At 43.9% G+C, this 19,611-nt stretch overlaps 1 protein-coding gene across 3 annotated transcripts; it reads right to left on the reverse strand.

Moving 5' to 3' along the window:
• Positions 1-228: 228 nt before the first annotated feature.
• Positions 229-15,020, reverse strand: GFI1B (growth factor independent 1B transcriptional repressor). Of its 3 annotated transcripts, XM_058159582.1 has the most exons (8): positions 14,900-14,983; positions 14,526-14,582; positions 8,070-8,229; positions 6,201-6,359; positions 5,178-5,416; positions 3,823-3,960; positions 2,305-2,470; positions 229-1,078 (listed from the first exon to the last, which is right to left on the reverse strand). In XM_058159582.1, the coding sequence occupies exons 2-8, from the start codon at positions 14,556-14,558 to the stop codon at positions 900-902; spliced, it is 1,074 nt and encodes a 357-aa protein (XP_058015565.1). In that variant the 5' UTR covers positions 14,559-14,582; positions 14,900-14,983; the 3' UTR covers positions 229-899. The 3 variants fall into 3 exon arrangements, with proteins under 3 accessions (XP_058015565.1, XP_058015566.1, XP_058015567.1); XM_058159583.1 differs by lacking the exon at positions 14,526-14,582 and having other exon boundaries at positions 14,900-15,020; XM_058159584.1 differs by lacking the exon at positions 14,526-14,582 and having other exon boundaries at positions 8,066-8,229; positions 14,900-15,020.
• Between the last annotated feature and the right edge of the window lie 4,591 nt (positions 15,021-19,611).

Raw genomic sequence — 19,611 nt, forward strand, 5'->3', positions numbered from 1 at the left:
GAGTGGGGCGGGAATGGGGATTTTGCAGTATCCTTCCCCTGCCACGCCCACCAAGCTACACCACTCACCAAGCCACGCCCACAGAACCGGTAGTAAAAAAAATTGGAACACATCTATTATGCCTTGTTAACCCGGGTTAGGGTTTGATGTGTCGTCTGAATACGTCCTGGGGTGTCAAAACTCTTTCAACCGATGCCAAAAAGAGGTTTCGTGACTCAAATTGTTTCTCAACAGCGTTTATTGACTTCAATTTTTAATTTTTTTCCCCCCAAGGAAACAGAGATTCAAACAAATAGAGGCAAAATCTTGGTCCCTTTGCACAATGGATCATGTAAATCATGGATAGCGATGGAAATATCCACGAACAAGAGATCCTTTGTCTTCCAACACGGAAACCTGTTGTCTGATTTGTTTTTTATGGGTAGTTTTGCAGATTTGCCTTGCCTATTCAACCTGGTGACTTCTCCTAAACCCTTTCCCTTAATTTAGTCTTCTAATCCGAACATGGTTGCATTGCAAAGCCCAAAGAAACACAGAAAATCCAGATTTTCTCCCTTTCCCTCTCAAATCCTTGCTCCTTTTTACTCCATATATCAGCTTGGTGAAAGAGAAGGAAAACAGTAATCTTTCTTAAAGGCGTTATTATTATTATTATTATTCTACCATTCTTAACCCAAACGGGGCTTTTTATGGGCTAAAAGGCTTTCACGGTTGTAGATTCGATCTACCTCCAGTGGGGGGCGCCAAAGCCCAAAGTAGGCGGGATCAGAAGCAAAACGGGTGGCGCTGGAGCCGAAGTGGGTGGGATTTACAATCTGGGCCAAGGACTGCCTACAGCTCTTGGGCTGCAGGTTCCCGACCATCCTCCAAACCGCACATTCCGCGATGGGAATCCTCTTTCACTTGAGGCTGTGCTGGGTCTCTCGGTGACGCCGCAGATCCACCTTGCGTTGGAATCCTCTCCCGCAAAGCTCACAGGTGAACGGTTTGAAGCCGGTGTGCTTGCGGCTGTGGGTGATGAGGTTCGAGCTTTGGCTGAAGGCTTTGCCACACACCTGACATTTGTGCGGCTTTTCCCCTGGGCGAGAACAGAGAAAAAGGAACATTAAGGATGAAAAATCCAGTCTCACGTTTTTAGATCGCAACTGGTCCTCCTTGCCCGTTTCTGTTCAGCTGGGCTTTGAACTGTGGCGAGTTGGGTGAAGCTCGCCGGCACGCAAGGAGCTGCTGATAGCAGTTCTACAGGGGAATGATTGAGTCTGTCATCTGCACCTCTATAACTGTCTGGTTCGGTTCTGCAACCCAACAAGGCAGACAGAGACTTCAGAGGATCATTAGAACTGCAGAAAAAACCATGGCTACCAACCTGCCTTCCATGGAGGACCTGTATTCTGCACGAGTCAAAAAGAGGGCTGTGAAAATATCTACAGACCCCTCGGATCCTGGACATAAACTGTTTCAACTCCTACCCTCAAAACGACGGTATAGAGCACTGCACACCAGAACAACTAGACACAAGAACAGTTTTTTTCCCGAATGCCATCGCTCTGCTAAACAAATAATTCCCTCAACACTGTCAAACTATTTACTAAATCTTTGGCCGAAAAAATGCTTTTAAAAGGCTCCTCTGGCGATCTCAGCTGAGTTTGCCTGATCATCAGAGGAGGCTTTTAAAAGCATTTTTTTCCTAAGGAGGGGAATTGTGGGGGGAGTTTGAGGGTAGAGATGGAGTGATGGTTAATGTACAGGGATTATTGAAGATGTATAAATATAATTAATGTAGGGTCGGGTCTGCCCAGTTACCATTTTAGAACGGTGGGGAGGGAGAAAAGAGAGAGTAGGAGGTAGGAAAGAGGAGAAGAGGAAGGAAGAGGGGTAGAAGAGGGAGAAGGAAGGTGGAGGGTGGAGGGAGGAGAGGATGTAGATAAGAGAAGGAGAGGAAGGTCTGGAAAGTAAAAGAAGGTAGAAGAGGGAAGAGTGTTAAAAAGGGTGGTGGTGACTGGGCAAGCCCGACTAATTGTATATAACTGTACATTGGATGAATTATTTGATATGATTGTAAAAATAAAACTTTAAAAAATATATATATATAAAAGCATTTTTTCCTATAACCTCTTCGGCCGAAGAGGCTGTAGAAAAAAAATGCTTTTAAAAGTTAAAAAATGGCCACGCCCATCGAGTCACATTACCCCACCCCCAATTTCAACCCTGCCGCAAAGCCTTCGTTCTTAATGCCGAGGGGCGTCGGGAGCCCCTCCCTCGAAGGCTTCGCACAGCCCGTCCCTGGAAGCTTCTCCGGCTCACCTGTGTGAATGTAGGTGTGTTTCTTCATGTCCGACTTCTGATGGAAACGTTTCCCGCAGTATTGGCAGGGATACGGACGGGTGTCGGAGTGGATCAGCAGGTGAGTAGACAAGGTGGACGACCGCTTGAATGTCTTTCCGCACATTTTGCACTCGAAGCTTTTCTCCTGGGGGAGAAGTCAGGGGTGAAATGTAAAATTTGTTACTACCGGTTCTGTTGGCGTGGCTTGGTGTGTGTGTGTGGGGTAATGTGACTGGGTGGGCGAGGCCAACTTTTTTTTTTTTTTAACTTTTAAAAGCATTTTTTTCTACAACCTCTTTGGCCGAAAAGCCTCTGATGATTCAGCTGGGATCGCCGGAGGGAAAAAAAAAAGGTTTTTAAAAGGATTCTGACAATCCCAGCTGAGTTGCGTGATCCCCAGAATTTTTTAAAAGGTTTTTTTTTTCTACAACCTTTTCGGCCGAAGAGCTTGTCAAAAAAATGCTTTTAAAGGGTTCTGAGTCGGACGATCCCAGCTGAGCCGCGCAATCAGAGGCTTTTTTTTAACTTTTAAAAGCATTTTTTCGGCCGATCGCACGGCTCAGCCTTGGGGGGGAAAGGGATTTTTGCTATCGGTTCTCTGAACCACCCGCCGCCCTTGCTACCGGATCGGAAGATCCGGTCCGAACCGGGAGCATTTCACCCCTGGAATAAGTGCATAAGCGCACCTGCGTGCCTACCGTCCCTGTCCTAATATTCCTTTTTTATTTCCTCTTTTCATGTATCCAAATTATGTATCCAAATACAAATATTCTCTTTCATTCGGTTCTGCAACCCAACAAGAAAGACACAGACTTCAGAGGATCATTAGAACTGTAGAAAAAACAATTGCTACCAATCTGCCTTCCATTGAGGACCTGTATACTGCACGAATCAAGAAGAGGGCTGTGAAAATATTTACAGATCCCTCGCATCCTGGACATAAACTGTTTCAACTCCTACCCTCAAAACGACGCTACAGAGCACTGCACACCAGAACAACTAGACACAAGAACAGTTTTTTCCCGAAGGCCATCACTCTGCTAAACAAATAATTCCCTCAACACGTCAGACTATTTACTGAATCTGCACTACTATTAATCTTCTCATCGTTCCCATCACCAATCTCTTTCCATTTATAACTGTATGACTATAACTTGTTGCTGGCAATCCTTATGATTTATATTGATATATTGACCATCAATTGTGTTGTAAATGTTGTACCTTGATGAACGTATCTTTTCTTTTAGGTACACTGAGAGTGTAGGCACCAAGACAAATTCCTTGTGTGTCCAATCACACTTGGCCAATAAAATTCTATTCTATTCTATTCTATATTCTCCTTCATTGGTAAGGCTTATAATGCCAAGGATAGATAGATATTTTAACGGCTGTATTTATCCAACAAAGCAGGCGAGCAGGATCTGGGCACATGAGCCACAGTTTTATCCAGGAGATTTTTTTTTTCTTCCCCCTCCACTCTCCAGCTTCCGGACTGACCTGAGAGTGGATGTTGGTGTGTTGTTCCAAACTGACGGCGTGCCCAAAAGTTTTCCCACAAACGCTGCAAGCAAAAGGCCGGGTGCCGCTGTGGGATCTTCGAACGTGGACCTCCAGCCCGTGTGGGGTGGAGAATATCTAGAAAGCAAAGGTGGACGGGTGGTAGAACTCGCGCTTATGACGGTCGCGGTGTCCCCCTGAGGATCCCCTTTTACGGCTTTCTAACAAGCAAAAATCGGGGGGGGGGGGAAGGGAAGCCAGATTCTTTTAACGACCATGTTTCTAACGGAACAACTGCCGTGGTTCACTTAACGACGGTGGCAAAAAAAAGCCATGAAACGAGACTTAACAAGTGTTTCGCTTAGCAACATTAATTTCGGGCTCCATTGCAGTCCTAAGTTGAGGGCTACCTGTACACTCCTATGTCTATTTACCCATGTTGTAGGGCTGTACTATTATTATTATTATTATTATTATTATTATTATTATTATTATTATTATTATTATTATTATTATTATTATTATTATTATTATCCCCCTTCTTAGCTTCTCTACTAACTCTTATTATTCTCTACTAAACCTTGGTATCCTTATTATGATCATTATTATTACTCCGTTGCTTTACACGTATACTGAGAGCTTTTGCACACTGCGAGCTTTTGCACCAGTGACAAACTTCTTGTGTACACTCAGAGCTTTTGCACCGGAGACAACCGGTCTGTGTACACTGAGAGCTTTTGCACCAGAGACAATCTCATGTACACTGAGAGCTTTTGCTCTGGAGACAATCTCGTGTACACTGAGAGCTTTTGCTCTGGAGACAATCTCGTGTACACTGAGAGCTTTTGCACCGGAGACAATCTCATGTACACTGAGAGCTTTTGCTCTGGAGACAATCTCGTGTACACTGAGAGCTTTTGCACCAGAGACAATCTCATGTACACTGAGAGCTTTTGCTCTGGAGACAATCTCATGTACACTGAAAGCTTTTGCTCTGGAGACAATCTCGTGTACACTGAGAGCTTTTGCTCTGGAGACAATCTCGTGTACACTGAGAGCTTTTGCACTGGAGACAACCTGTTTGTGTACACTGAGAGCTTTTGCACCAGAGACAATCTCCTTGTGTGTCTAATCACACTTGGCCAAATAAAGTATTCCATTCCAGTGGTTCTCAACCTTTGCTTCATCACGGGCCCTTTTAAATTCCTTTTGTGGCCACAGATCACGGTCACAAACCCACCCACCCACCCCCAAGACTTAACTCAAGTTTTAAATCATAATGTTTCTTCAAGTCCTGGGACCACCTCAGGTTGAGAACCATTTTTCCCTTCTGTTCCGACCTCCGAGAAACTCACTTTGTTGCATATGACACAGTGGTAGGTCTCCAATTCAGGCGAGAACGGCATGCTGTAATCGAGAGGCAGGTCAGAAGCAGGCAGGATCGGGGTGCCGTACAGATGAATGGAGTGCTCCAGCATGGTTGAAGTCATCGATCTGTAGCCAAACGGAGGGCGGAAAGCGCTCCAGGCAAAACTGGGGTTGTAGAACGCGGACGAGCTCTCCTCTTGAGGTTTTAAAGCCGGGATGAGCACCTCTGAGACAACAGAAAAGGAACATCAGTGAACATCAAAAGAGTTTCTAACGGGGTGGGCTGCTGGGGGTTCGGGAGAACCTGTAGCTAAGATTCTGTGCAGTTCGGAGAACCCCCAAATCCCACTCCTGGGTTTTTTTGGAGCAAAGAGGACGACTCGGGAGTAGGGCCAAGAGATGATTGGCCCCTCCCATAAAGCTTAAAAGACCAGCAACGGCGTTTGGGCTTTTTGTCGGAAAACAACGTTGATAGCCTTGCTCCTTGTCTTGCTGCATTTATTTCTTGCCGGCGTCTTCTGCTTCTAAAGGAAAGCCGTTGGCCTAATTAAACTGAGGTTGGTGATAAGACTGAAGAATTGTTTTATGAAGAATTTGTTTTGATTTAGTTTGGACGACGCTGAGAATGAGTTTAATTCTCAGCTGTTCTAATAGAGTCTGTTTGTTTTCGAACTGATGGCGTCTAATAATACCTACTTGGGCCTGGGTTACAACACAGAGAGCCGCAAGGACCCACAGTCCTCCTCCCCCTCCTCTCCACACTCTCCCGTCCCTTCTAGCACTGATGATGTTCCCTAGTTGGGTCGTGAAACAGTGCCCACAGTTCAGCCCTGAGCTACAAATACTTTCTTCTATCGATAAACTTTTTCCCCTATTGCTTCATTGGCGAGGGTTACAAGGGATATTGTTGGCGTGCATTGCAACAAAAGTTGCTTCGTTGGGTGTCAGCCACAAACATTCCTTTACTGGGTGTGAGGGGCTGCATGAAAACCCAAGAAAGGATTGCTCACCTGGATTTGGGGGCTCCGGAGCTGTCCGTGTTATACTCCGAGCAGGAAAACATTCTTCGTTGTCCTTCTGGAGAACCTGTTCTTCTTTTGGAGAACAGCACGGTGGACAATCTGCCTGGAAGGCCTTGCTGTCTTCCAGGGTGCTGTCATCAGAAATAACTGCAATATCAAAAAATGGTCCACAAATGAAGCTTTCAGATCAAGACAGGTGCAGGGAGTGATGTGGGCGGGGTGGGGGCAGGACAAACATCCCTGGGGATAAAACTAGACAGTCAACCCTGCCAGGTAGACTAGATATCAAGCCTACAGGAAGACCAAAGCTACTTGGATTGAGATTGGCTCCCATTACAGCAGCGGTTCTCAACCTGTGGGTCGGGACCCCGTTGGGGGTCGAATGACGATTTGCCAGGGGTCGCCTAAGACCATCAGAAATATGGGAAGTATGCTTGCGAGTCGAAGAATCGCGCTCCCATGGTTGACTCCACAAGCCAGCTGCAGGCTCTTCAAATCGCTAGCCGAATTCGGCTTCAGGTGCGATGATGAATTAAAAAAGAGAGAAATCTTTGCTCTGATGTCTCCCTCTCAAGCCAGCTGCAATCACTCCCAATCGCTAGCCTAATCTGGCTTCAGGTGCAATAAACTTAATAGGGGAGGAGTCTCCGCTTTAATGCCTCCGTCCTCAAGCAGTTCAGATCGCTAGCCAATACGGCTTCAGGCGTGATAAATTCAAAACAAAAATAATTTTACGGTTAGAGTCGCCACATCATGGGGAATTGTATTAAAGGGGTCGCAGCACTATAAAGGTTGAGAACCACTGCATTACAGCATCTTCCAAATCTGGTTGTGCTGGATGTCCTCCCCGCTTCTTATGCACTCCTGTGAATCAGGGAGGGGTCTTCTCTCAGCCATTTCCAAATATGATTTGGAAGTTTTGGACTTGAAAAAGGTTTCAGCCCTTTCTTCTTTTTTTTGGCCAGATGTTCTTATCCGACTCGAAAAGCTTGTTGAACCTTTCAGTGAAACCTTCTGCTCAGAATTTGTCCAGCTTTGCAAATATTCTCTTTGTACCTCACTTTCCAATCCAACTGGGTGCCGGAGGAGGAGGAGGAGGAAGAGGAGAAAAGAGAAGGAAATGGAAGGGAGGGAGGAAAGGGAAGGGAAGGGAGAAGGGAATGAAAGAAGGAAGGAACGGAGAGGAAAGGGAAGGAAAGGGAAGGGAAGGGAAAGGAAAGGAAGAGAGAAAAGGAAGGAAGGGGAAGGGGAAGAGAAAGGAAAGGGAAGGAAAGGGAAGGGAAGGGAAGGAAAGGAAAGAAGGAACGGAAAAGAAAGAAAAGGAAAGGAACGGATGCGAGGGAAAGGAAAGAAAAGCTAGGAAGAGAAGGGAGAACGGAAGGAAAGAAGGAAGGAAAGGAAAGGAAAGGAAAAGAGAGGAGGAGAGGAGAGGGGAGGGGAGGGGCGAGGAGAGGAGAGGAGAGGATGGGAGGGAAAGGAAAGGAAAGGATGGGAAGGGAAGAAAAGGGAAAGGAAGGGAAGGAAGAAGGAAAGGAAAGGAAAGGAAAGGAAAGGAAAGGAAAGGAAAGGAAAGGAAAGGGAGAAGTAGAAGACAGTGTCTTTAAATTGTACTAAAATATCCCTAAAGAACAATTGTGGAGAGAGGTACATTTCTCACAAAAGCTGAGTTCCGTGGTTTAGAATACTTTGGTACGGGGTTTCCATTGCGTTGGTTGAAGTGGAGTAGAAGGACCAGCCAGAAGAGAAGAAATTCGCACAAAACCAGAAGAGGTGGAAAAGGAGACGTTTATTTCTGCATACATCCGGCAACCTTTTCCAGATTTCTGGGAGGGGCCCCCCCGAAATCATCCAACCTACCGCCGGAGAAGGATGCTGAGGCACCTGTATCCCATCTCGGCACCAGGATGCTGTCATCGACTGCGCGCGGATGGTAGGAGTGAACCTTCTTGTTCTTCACCAAGAATGAGCGAGGCATCTCCCGTTCACCTCGCGATCGGAGCTCCCCAAAAAAGGTGGGCTGTAAAAGAGAGAGGAAGAACGGAGGAAAACTATCAACTTGTCTTCCGTCTCTCTCTCTCTCCCCCTCTCCAACCCGCCTCTAAATCTTTGCACCTTCTTCTAATATCTTCATAGGTAAGTCATCGACATTCGTTTAGCGACCAATATTACAACGGCGCTGAATAGAGTGATTTAGGACCGTTTTTTTCACACTTGGAGCATGATTCCCCCATTTTGGGGGAACCGACTCGTATTTATGACTGTTGCAGCGTGCCGGGGTCACGCGGTCCCTGTTTGTGACCTTCTGACGAGCGAGGGGAAACCAGATTCACTTCACAGCTGTGTCCCTAACTTAAGAACTGCAGGGATTTGCTTAATGACGGTGGCATGGGAGGTCTTAAAACGGGACCAAACGCCCTTAATATCCGCCTTGCTTAGCGGTGGAAATGTTGGCTCAGTTGTGGCCGTCGATCGATTGAGGACTATCTGTGCTTCCTCCGAACATTTGGCGCTATCTATGCAAAACTATGATAAACTGGAAAGTAATAAAGTATTTGCTTATTTGCATGAATGTTTGTGTTTTCTCTTAATGGTGACTCCACGCAGATATGAGACAGATACAATTCTGGTGGCTGTTGCCGAAGGAAACACAGCCTCAATCTTAGCTTTTGGGGATGTATGGTGTTTTGTGTTTTTTTGTAATTTATTTTTTATTTTTTGAACGAACAAACATACATAAAAGCATCTTCAATACAAACAGTGGGTTGGTTGGTTACAAATCTTTTGTGCATTTTCGCCATCTTCGTAACTTACGATTCATCTAATTTCACATTTTACCAATCTGATATATATCCAAATATATTTGGTCCATTGATCATTTGTTTAACTATGTGTATATTTCTTCCCTCACTTCATACATAATGTTCTAATTTTTGGATTCATTTATATTGTATCATTCATTTCATCATCCGGAATCAAACCACTAATAATAATAATACGTTATATTTTGTATATTTGGACAATTCTTACATTATAAAAACCTCTATCAAACATATTGATATTAGCGTATTTTTTTTAATCTAACCATTGGTAAAATAAGTCCCATATCTTGTAATATGGGGATGGATGTTTTTCTTCCCAGATTGGCTAAAGGGCGATGCCTACGAGGGTTCACACAGGAAAACCTAGCTTGTGTGCCTTATTAAAGCATGCCGGGTTAAGGAACCGACCACTGGTTAAGCTTCCAAACGCATGGCTAGTTTGTACAGATCTCGCCAGCAAGCAATGATTTCTTCTTAAGAAAAGAAGAAGATCCCTTACGATTCCCTGCATGGATTTTTTTGATGGACCTAGTAAATGCTCCAACACTGGAAGTTTCTAAGAAGAGGTTGGATAACCTATTGGTCTAAAGTGGTGTAGGGTTTCCTGCCTAAGCAGGGGGGGTTGGACTAGAAGACCTCCAAGGTCCCTTCCAACTCTGCTATTTTAGTTGCAACCCACAAGCCCACGCCAAGCGAACGACTGAACGTAGCTCTTCTTTGAACAAACCCTGGTGAAAGAAACCACGATTTAAAGACACCACCCCAGCCAGATCTGAAAGTGAGATGTGGCGTGGGAAGAACACACTGTCGCCAAACTTTGATAAGTAGAAATTTATCACTGACAAGTGGTCACCCACTGGTCTGATAAGGAATGAAATTAATTGAACGAATTCCCACCCTTCTTTGGGTGGGATATTTGCATATATATATATATATATATATATGTATGCATGTATGTATGTATATATATATTTATTTGTTTTCTGAGGTTTTCGCAGTATGTAGGTCTTTGGTTATTCGGGTTTTCTCCCGCGTAAAATTGGAAGTGTCTTGGCGACGTTTCGACGAAGTCTCATTTGTCATCTTCAGGCTTCAGCTTCGTGCTTCTGGGAGCAAAAAGCTGAAGCCTGAAGATGACAAATGAGACTTTGTCGAAACGTCGCCAAGACACTTCCAATTTTACGGGGGAGAAAGCCCGAATAACCAAAGACCTACATATATATATATATATATATATATATATATATATATATATATATATATATATATATATATATATATATGTAGGTCTTGGTTATTCGGGTTTTCTCCCGTAAAATGTAGGTCTTTGGTTATTCGGGTTTTCTCCCGCGTAAAATTGGAAATGTCTTGGCGACGTCACATATTGCTCCTAGAAGCACGAAGCTGTAAACACCAGCCTGAAGATGACGAATGAGACTTGGTCGAAACGTCGCCAAGACCCTTCCAATTTTACGTGGGAGAAAACCCGAATAACCAAAGACCTACATACAAACACCCGCGAAAACCACAAAAAACATATATATATATATATATATTTGTAATAAGGTCTCTTGCAGATTTGGAGAAATTTATCCAAATTTGGACCATCTGAATAGCGCCTTGGGGCAGGGGCGTTCAGCCAGAGGTGGGTTTCAGCCGGTTCTGACCAGTTCTGGAGAACCGGTAGCGGAAATTTTGAGCAGTTTGGAGAATCAGTAGTAAACATTCCGACTGGCCCCATCTATTCTCTGCCTCCCAAATCCCAGCTGATTGGGAGGCAATGGGGATTTTGCAGGAACCTTCCCCTGGAGTGGGGTGGGAATGGAGATTTTACAGTATTCCTTCCCCTGCCACCAAGGCACGCCCACCAAGCCACGCCACACCTGCCAAGCCACACCCACAGAACCGGTAGTAAAAAAATTGGAAACCCACCACTTGCGTTCAGCTCCCAATAGTGTGACGAGGCGAGCTACTTCAACTGACTTATACAATAATTTTTACAATATTATACAATAATTTTCTTTTATGTACACTGAGAGCATATGCACCAAGACAAATTCCTTGTGTGTCCAATCACACTTGGCCAATAAAATTCTATTCTATTCTATTCTATTCTATTCTATTCAATACAGATTAAGGTTGTGGCTTGGCAGGGTGAATATACAGTAGTGTGGCTTGCTGTGTCCTGGGAAACAGAAAACTTTTCCTGTTGAATTTGGGCCTGTTCTTACCAGATTACAGCAAACTACAAGCACGGGAGATAGAATGGGAAAAGGCAGAGATGGTCTTGTTGAATGAGAATGGGAAGCGAAGCTTCAAACCCTTCTCTTTTTTCCCTTTCTCGATTTAAAAAGGGCCCCCCAAAAACGACGCAGAGATACGCTCTTGAAAAATGTTTGCCGCCACCGAAGAAAATGCGATTCGGAGGTCCAATCAACCCATTTTGATATGGGATATTCTATTCTGTGGTTTTCCCAATTCCAGCCTCCGACGCTCAAAAATACTTAGCGCTTCCAACCCGAGTCCCGTTCCGGAGCGTTGGATGCAAGCTCCGATCTCATGTCCCCAAGACACAAACATATTTTATCTCTTCTTCTCCATATGTTTATCTCCGCTTTTCTTCCCCTCACCCCTCACTTTAAACTTTCAAATTCACAGTCAGTTCTTGCATGCTTTTTTTAATTTTGGAGCAAAGCTGCACATTGGCCAGTCTTGACATATAGCAGCTAGTTTTGCCAGCAAGTGAACTGAGAAAGCTAGCTAGGAAAAGGTAAGAGGGGGTCCTTGGTCCTCTCCGAGATTGGTGCAGATGTTTCATTACCAAGCTAGGTAACCTCATCAGTGTATTTGATAATGAATTGTTTGCAAGAAAACCACGAAGCTCAGAGGGGACCAAGGAACCCCACGATCCTCCTTTTCCTCCTCCTCCGTTCCACTTACCTCACTCCCTTCTAGCACTGATGATGTTATCTAGTTTGGTAATGAAACTTCTGCAAGAAAACAACCAAGCTCAGAGAGGACCAAGGACCCTGCAGTCCTCCTTCTCCTCTTATAATATAATATAATATAACAACAGAGTTGGAAGGGACCTTGGAGGCCTTCTAGTCCAACCCCCTGTCCAGGCAGGAAACCCTACACCATCTCAGTCAGATGGTTATCCAACATTTTCTTAAAAATTTCCAGTGTTGGAGCATTCACAACTTCTGCAGGCAAGTCGTTCCACTTATTGATTGTTCTAACTGTCAGGAAATTTCTCCTTAGTTTTAAGTTGCTTCTCTCCTTGATGAATTTCCATCCATTGCTTCTTGTCCTGCCTTCAGGTGCTTTGGAGAATAGCTTGACTCCCTCTTCTTTGTGGCAACCCCTGAGACATTGGAAGACTGCTATCATGTCTCCCCTAGTCCTTCTTTTTATTAAACTAGACATACCCAGTTCCTGCAACCGTTCTTCATATGTTTTAGCCTCCAGTCCCCTAATCATCTTGGTTGCTCTTCTCTGCACTCTTTCTAGAGTCTCTTCCACTCCACAAACCCCACTCCGTTCCAGCACTGATAATGTTACCTTGTTTGGTAATCAAACTTCAGCTGGTGAAACTGCATTCTCATTAAGATTTACTTAGGAGTAAGAACCAGTTGGTCTAAATGCAATTTCGAATTTTTAAATTGAAAGACATAAGAGTTCTTGGTGGGTTTTCCTCCTTGTGCACGCAGTGAAGCTATGCAAGTTTAAACCATGTTTAATTTAGTTAAACAGCTAAGCAAAGAGGACGTCAGCATAACATGGTTAGCCTTCAATCAAACAACCTCATTCCTGGTTTAAGGAGACCGTCCACTGCTCTTAAATCTTCTAAGATAGGAAGGCAAGAGATTTTTCTGGAACCGAAGCCGAAATTTAGCAAAATTCAAAGACGTTCCGTTGCAGAATTTGCAGACACGGAAGACAAGTTTGTAAGGATGTAAATTCTGTACAGTTAAAGCCACGGCTTGAATGTCTGAAAAAAACTTGCCTTCACGCAACACCAAAAGATTACCAAAGTCTTGCATATAATTCCAATGTTTGTATAGTTTAGTACAACACGTGGGTGCAGTTTGGTGCAAATAAGCAACCCGTTGCTGGTTCTTCAAATTTCATTTTTACTCAATGGTGTGTAAAAGAGGTTTGTTTCCATAACACTTAACTCTTTCTTTCTTTCTTTTTTTAAATAATTAATTAATTAATTTATTTAGCATGTGGCCTTAACCCCTTGACTCTTACACCAAACGTTATTACAATCTCTTAAAGCGGATACTTCTTAAAAAAAACCTCCCTCTTTCTTCAAATCTTCATTCATTCATTTGTTATATTTTATCAGCCTGGCTTGGGTGTTTGCAAAATCGAGTTTTGACTTTCACTTCTGCATTTTGGGTTCCTTGCCATAACAATGCCCTTAAGATTTAAAAAAAAAATTTTTTTTGCACTACCCAGTTTATTCCTAATGAATGCTTCAATAATTTTTCATCCACCTTGTTGTGTGACATGCAAAGATTACAGAAACCAATAATAAGGAGATGCAAAAAAAAACCAAAAATTAAACTTAACCGCACCCAAAGTGGCAACATTTATCAGATTTCAACTGCCTTGCACACACTTTAAAAGCAGCTTTCACAAAGTCTTCTGAGATATATATATATATATTTAGGAGAGGTAGATATATGCATTTTCTTATTAAATTCGCTTCTTTGGGTCCGTACCTCTTAATGAACCAAACAGGCTGAGAGTTCCATATTTTATGCTAAATCATTAATGCAAACAAAGAATCAAGAATAAAATTAATTAAACTTAAACCGAAGTTCTAGGATTAATGCAACGGTTGGATATAGCAAAATTAACTGCAAAGCTGGCTGAGTTAGGCGTAGCAGAAATAACTGTAAACCTCTTGGCAGTAGTACGTGCTTTTAAAAACAAACACACTGTAAATGTAAATAAACTATAGATGTAAATCATAATAAACTCACTCCTAAAAGTTTTCTCTCTCTCTCTCTCAGAAAAATTTAAACCAGAAATAATAATAATAATAATAATCCAAGGTGAAGCTATCAGATTTTGAGCTGCAGAAATCCGGGTATGCTATGGAAAACTTTAGCTATCTCTTAATAATTGCAAATTTTTGCAGTTCCTGGCCTATAATACCAGATTTAAGGCTTTTTTTAAAATCCAAAATTAATTTACAAGCCTGGTTTCTTTGCTACATACGCTTAGAGTCCTTTGTCTATTTCCACCTTTCCAGCGATCAGCCAATGTTAGCCAAGCTACCAACGACACAAATATTCCTTCCTTCATTTGTTCGTTCAAAGCATTTTCCCATCTTCTGTTTCTTCCTCCCAAGGCAATTTACAAAATAATGAAAATCAATTTGCTTCCCATCTCCACCCAACCCAGGGACATGAATTTACAGAACACCCAAAGATATAGGACACAGCTACCTTTCTAATTCTCAAGCGGGCGCAACTTTTACCTTAACGGATTTCTTCTTGCAAGGGATGCTCATGGAACTTCTTAAAAACTTTTTTTTCTAAATTGGAAGGAGAGAAAGAAAGAGAGAGAGAGAGAGGGAGGGAGATTGTGAGAAAGAGAAAGAAGGAGAGAGAGAATGTGTTTGAGAACGAAAGAGAGAGAGAAAGTGAGAGAGAAAGAGACAGAAGGACAGGCAATATGAGAGAAAGGAGAGGGAGGGAGGGAGGGAGAGATTAAACTATCCAGGAAAAATAAAAACACCATTGCCTTCATTGCACAAATTGTTCCTGCGTTCTTAGTTCCTAATTGATCATCATTTGCAAGAAGAGGAAAATTTAATATTTGTTTTAAACTGCTTTGGCGAAGGGAAGTCACCTGCTTGGATGGTAGTTGTAGATGTTTAGCCTTGAAAGTTGTCCCCCAGTATGATGATGGCTCAGGATTCCCTTAGCTGGCGTGTGTGTGTGTCTCTAGGTTTTTCCACTCTCCTGTTATCTACCAAGGGTTGATCCTTTTCTCTGTCTACTTGACCCTTGGTTGTTCTCCCTCTCTCCTGCATTCCCCTCCCTGATTTTTCAATCAGATTATTCGTGTCAAAATCTGGCCCCAGCCAATAAGAAGCGTCAAACCCCTGAGAGCATTTGCTTATCAAAACAAGCCAGACTTCGAATATTTTTTGCATTGCTCAATTGCAGAAGCCCAGAAGTAGTTGTCACGCCTTCCGCAGATTATTCGTTTTGGTGGAGTGTTCTTTTGAGATTACCGATTTTTTTTTTCTGGGCAAAAAAGAAAAAAAAAAGGAAAATAATCATAATCCACAACCTGCAAACGTTGGAAAAAGCCAACGTCGCTGGTTGCTTGGAAAGCGATCCTTCGTTGTTGACCTAAGCTGTCAGATGCATCAAGGAATAAAACTACTGTATTTATTTATATTTAGAACATCATAGGATAACAAGAGTTGGAAGGGACCTTGGAGGTCTTCTAGTCCAACCCTCTGCTCGAAGAGGAGATCCTATGCCATTTCAGATAGTTCTGATATAGAATAGAATGAATAGAATAAAATAGAATAGAATTTATTGGCCAAGTGTGATTGGACACACAAGGAATTTGTCTTGGTGCATATGCTCTCAGTGTACATAAAAGAAAAGATACGTTCATCAAGGTACGACATATACCTATATTGTTTCAAATATACCTATATACCACTGGTGAAATCCAATTTCTTTTTTTACTACCGGTTCTGTGGGTGTGGTTTGGTGGGCGTGGTGTGGTGTGGTTTGGTGGGCGTGGCTTGATGGGTGCGTCGGGAAGGATACTGCGAAATCTCCATTTCCACCCCACTCCAGGGGAAGGATACTGCAAAATCCCCTTTCCTTCCATACTCCTGGGGGAAAGATATTGCAAAATACCACACCGTGGTATTTGCTGTTTCGCCGAACTGCTCAAAATTTCCGCTACCGGTTCTCCAGAACCTGTCAGAACCTGCTGGATTCCACCCTTGCTATATACCTACCTGAAATACCCTCTAACATTTCAGAGGGTTGATTTATATTTTTCGTGTTTCTAAATTGCCCGTTTCCCTTAAGGAGGGGCTCTTGTTAAAGCCCCTTACAGGTAGACTTCGACTTATGACCACAATTGACCCCCAAATTTCTGTTGTTTAAGTGAGACATGTGTTAAATGAGTTTTGCCCCATTTTACGACCTGTCTTGCCACAGTTGTTAAGCGAATTGCTGCACTTCTTAAGTGAGTCACACGTTTGTTAAGTGAATCGGCCTTCCTCACGGATGCTGCTTGCTCGAAGGTCGCAAAAGGGAATCACGTGACCCCCGCCAGGACACGTGATCAAAATTCAGAGGTCTTTGGTTGTTCGGGTTTTCTCCCGTGTAAAATTGGAAGTGTCTTGGCGACGTTTCGACGAAGTCTCATTCGTCATCTTCAGGCTTCAGCTTCGTGCTCCTGGTTACAGCACCGAGACGGCTTTGGTCGCGTTGGTGGATGACCTCTGGAGGGCTCGGGACACGGGATGTTCCTCTGTCCTGGTCCTGTTAGATCTCTCAGCGGCTTTTGATACCATCGACCATGGTATCCTGCTGCGGCGGTTGGAGGGATTGGGAGTGGGAGGCCCCGTTTATCGGTGGTTCTCGTCCTATCTCTCTGACCGTTCGCAGACGGTGTTGGCAGGGGGGCAGAGATCGACCTCTAGGTCCCTCACTTGTGGGGTGCCTCAGGGGTCGGTTCTCTCACCTCTCCTGTTCAACATCTATATGAAGCCGCTGGGTGAGGTTATCCATGGTTTCGGGGTGGATTATCATCTGTACGCTGATGATACTCAGCTGTACATTTCCACCCCGAACCACCCCAACGAAGCTGTCGAGGTGATGGACTTGAGGCCGTGCGGGTCTGGATGGGGAGGAATAGGCTCCAACTCAACCCTACCAAGACAGAGTGGCTGTGGGTTCCGGCGTCCCGGTACAGTCAGCTTATGCCTTCGCTGACTGTGGGGGGTGAAGTTCTGACCCCCAGGGGAAGGGTGCGCAACTTGGGCGTTCTCCTGGATGATCGGCTGTCTTTAGAAGAACATTTGACGGCCGTCGCCAGGGGAGCATTTTATCAGGTTCGCCTGATGCACCAGTTGCACCCCTTTCTTGACCGGGACTCCTTACGCATGGTCACTCACGCCCTCGTTACCTCTCACCTGGACTATTGCAATGCTCTCTACATGGGGCTCCCCTTGAAGAGCACCGGGAGGCTCCAGCTAGTCCAGAATGCGGCTGCGCGGGTAATTGTGGGAGCATCATGTTGCTCCCATATAACACCTATCCTGCGCGGCTTGCACTGGCTGCCGGTAGCCTTCCGGGTGCAATTCAAGGTGTTAGTGCTCACCTTTAAAGTGCTCCATGGCTTAGGACCGGGCTATTTACGAGACCGCCTTCTGCCACCGATAGCCTCCCAACGACCTGTGCGCTCCCACAGAGCGGGCCTGCTCCGGATGCCATCAGCCAAACAGTGCCGGCTGGTGACCCCCAGGGGGAGAACCTTCTCTGTGGCAGCACCGACCCTATGGAATGAGTTACCGCCTGGGTTACGCCAACTTCCCGACCTCCGTACCTTCAAGCGGGAACTGAAGACTCTGCTATTCAATCGGGCAGGACTAGCTTAAATATTATTTTAATTTGATATTTTAGTTTAACTTAGTTTTAATTGAATTTTAAACTGTATTAATCTATTTATAATTTTATATTTTAGGGTTTTATATCAGTCTTTTGACTGCTTTTAGTTTTAAATTGGCCGATTAAATATTTCATTTTAAATGTATTTTAAATTTATTGTGTACCTATGTGTTTTAATAAGGCTGTACACCGCCCTGAGTCCTTCGGGAGAAGGGCGGTCTAGAAATCTAATAAATAAATAAATAAATAAATAAATAAATAAATAAATAAATAAACACACACACATCCTCAACTTCCTTATGAATATTACCTATTTTTGTTTCTGTTGTCTATCTGGCTTAGGACTGGCTTAAATAGGGTTTTAAATATGGATTTTATTGGGGTTTATTTTTTATATTTTGTATGGTATTTTAAATTTAGGCTATTTTGAATAAGTTTTTTAAAATGTGTTTTATTGTAATATATTGTATTATTTTATTTGCCTGCTCACTGCCCTGAGTCTTTCGGGAGAAGGGCGGTATACAAATTAAATTATTATTATTATTATTATTATTATTATTATTATTATTATTATTATTATTATTATTATTATTATTATTATTATTATTATCCACCAATACCATTTTTCCCAAACCGCATAATATTCCGAATCATCTTTTTCTTTTGATTCTAAGGTTAGTTTATTCATTTCAGCACATTCAAATATTTTCTGGATAATCCACCCCTCTGGTAGTAAGTTATGTTCCTTCGAATATTGCACGAAACGCAATTCTTGCTGCTGTTAGTATATGTAGGATCAGAGATCTTATTTTTTTTAAAATCAAATTTAGTTTTTAATATTCCCAGGAGAAATGTTTCCGGATTTAACTCAATTTGGCAACTTGTTAAATCTTGTAGCCGCTCTGACTTCAAACATGGGTCATGAGCAGTTTTGGGGAGGACCGTTGTAACTTCAACCGTCCTTTAATCCAGTTGTAAGTCAAGGACTATCTCTAATTTCTTTAGGTAGGGCGTTACAAGTTGTGTGAACCCGGTCAATGCAGGCTTAGTGGTTAAGCACTGGACGATCATATGAGGATTGTAAAACCCCTGAATCGGTGTTTTTAGTCAATCCTGGCAACTTTGGAGATGGGTCCATGCATGAAGATGGGGAATTCTGGGAATTCAAAACAGCCCAACATTGCTTCTAATGACCTCTAGGGGGCAGCAAAGTCAAAATTGAAAAAAAATATATGAAGTGCTGCTGCCCTCCTGTGGCCATTCAGAGATTTGCAACCTAGATTCTTGTTTATTTAAAGGTAGGAGGAGGAGGAGAATTCTGATGTGGGGCTGAATTTGAACTCAGAACCAAGGGATAATGCTTTTTACAGGGGGAGGGGGTGGAAAGAGAGGGCATGGCGCGGTCCTTCAGCCCAAGGAAGAGAAAGGTGGTTGCATGGGTCCTTTTTTCCTTGCATTCTTCCCCATGGGTCGCGGAGGCTGTGGCTGATAGGGGTTGTTGTAGTTTCCCCCAAAGAACGCTTTGAAAAGCATTCCAGCAGGCTCGGGCCCGGTTGCCACCAGCAACCAGGTGGGCGTGGCTCGGAAGCCTTTCGGCCCCGCCCCGCGCCTTGTTTACCACTCCGCGAGCGCCCTCGCCAGCCTCTCCGCCGCGTCACGTGACCCTCCTCCTCCTCCTTCCCCCCCGCCTCCTTCTCCCTGCCGGGACTTCTTCTCGGCATCACGAGAGACTCTTTTCCACCTCCCCACTCCGCCTGATCCTTCCGCGCCTCAGGGGGAGGGGGTATTGTTGGCCCTCCGAAGCCGCTTCCTCGGGCGCCGGGAGAAGCGGACGCGGGAGGGTGAGGAGACCCCGACCCGCCACAAACGTGCCCCGTGGTGGTGGGGGGAGTGTAAAAGGGGTGGTCATCCGAC

This window comes from Ahaetulla prasina, chromosome 16 (assembly GCF_028640845.1).
Source record: "Ahaetulla prasina isolate Xishuangbanna chromosome 16, ASM2864084v1, whole genome shotgun sequence".
Lineage (NCBI taxonomy): Eukaryota > Metazoa > Chordata > Lepidosauria > Squamata > Colubridae > Ahaetulla > Ahaetulla prasina.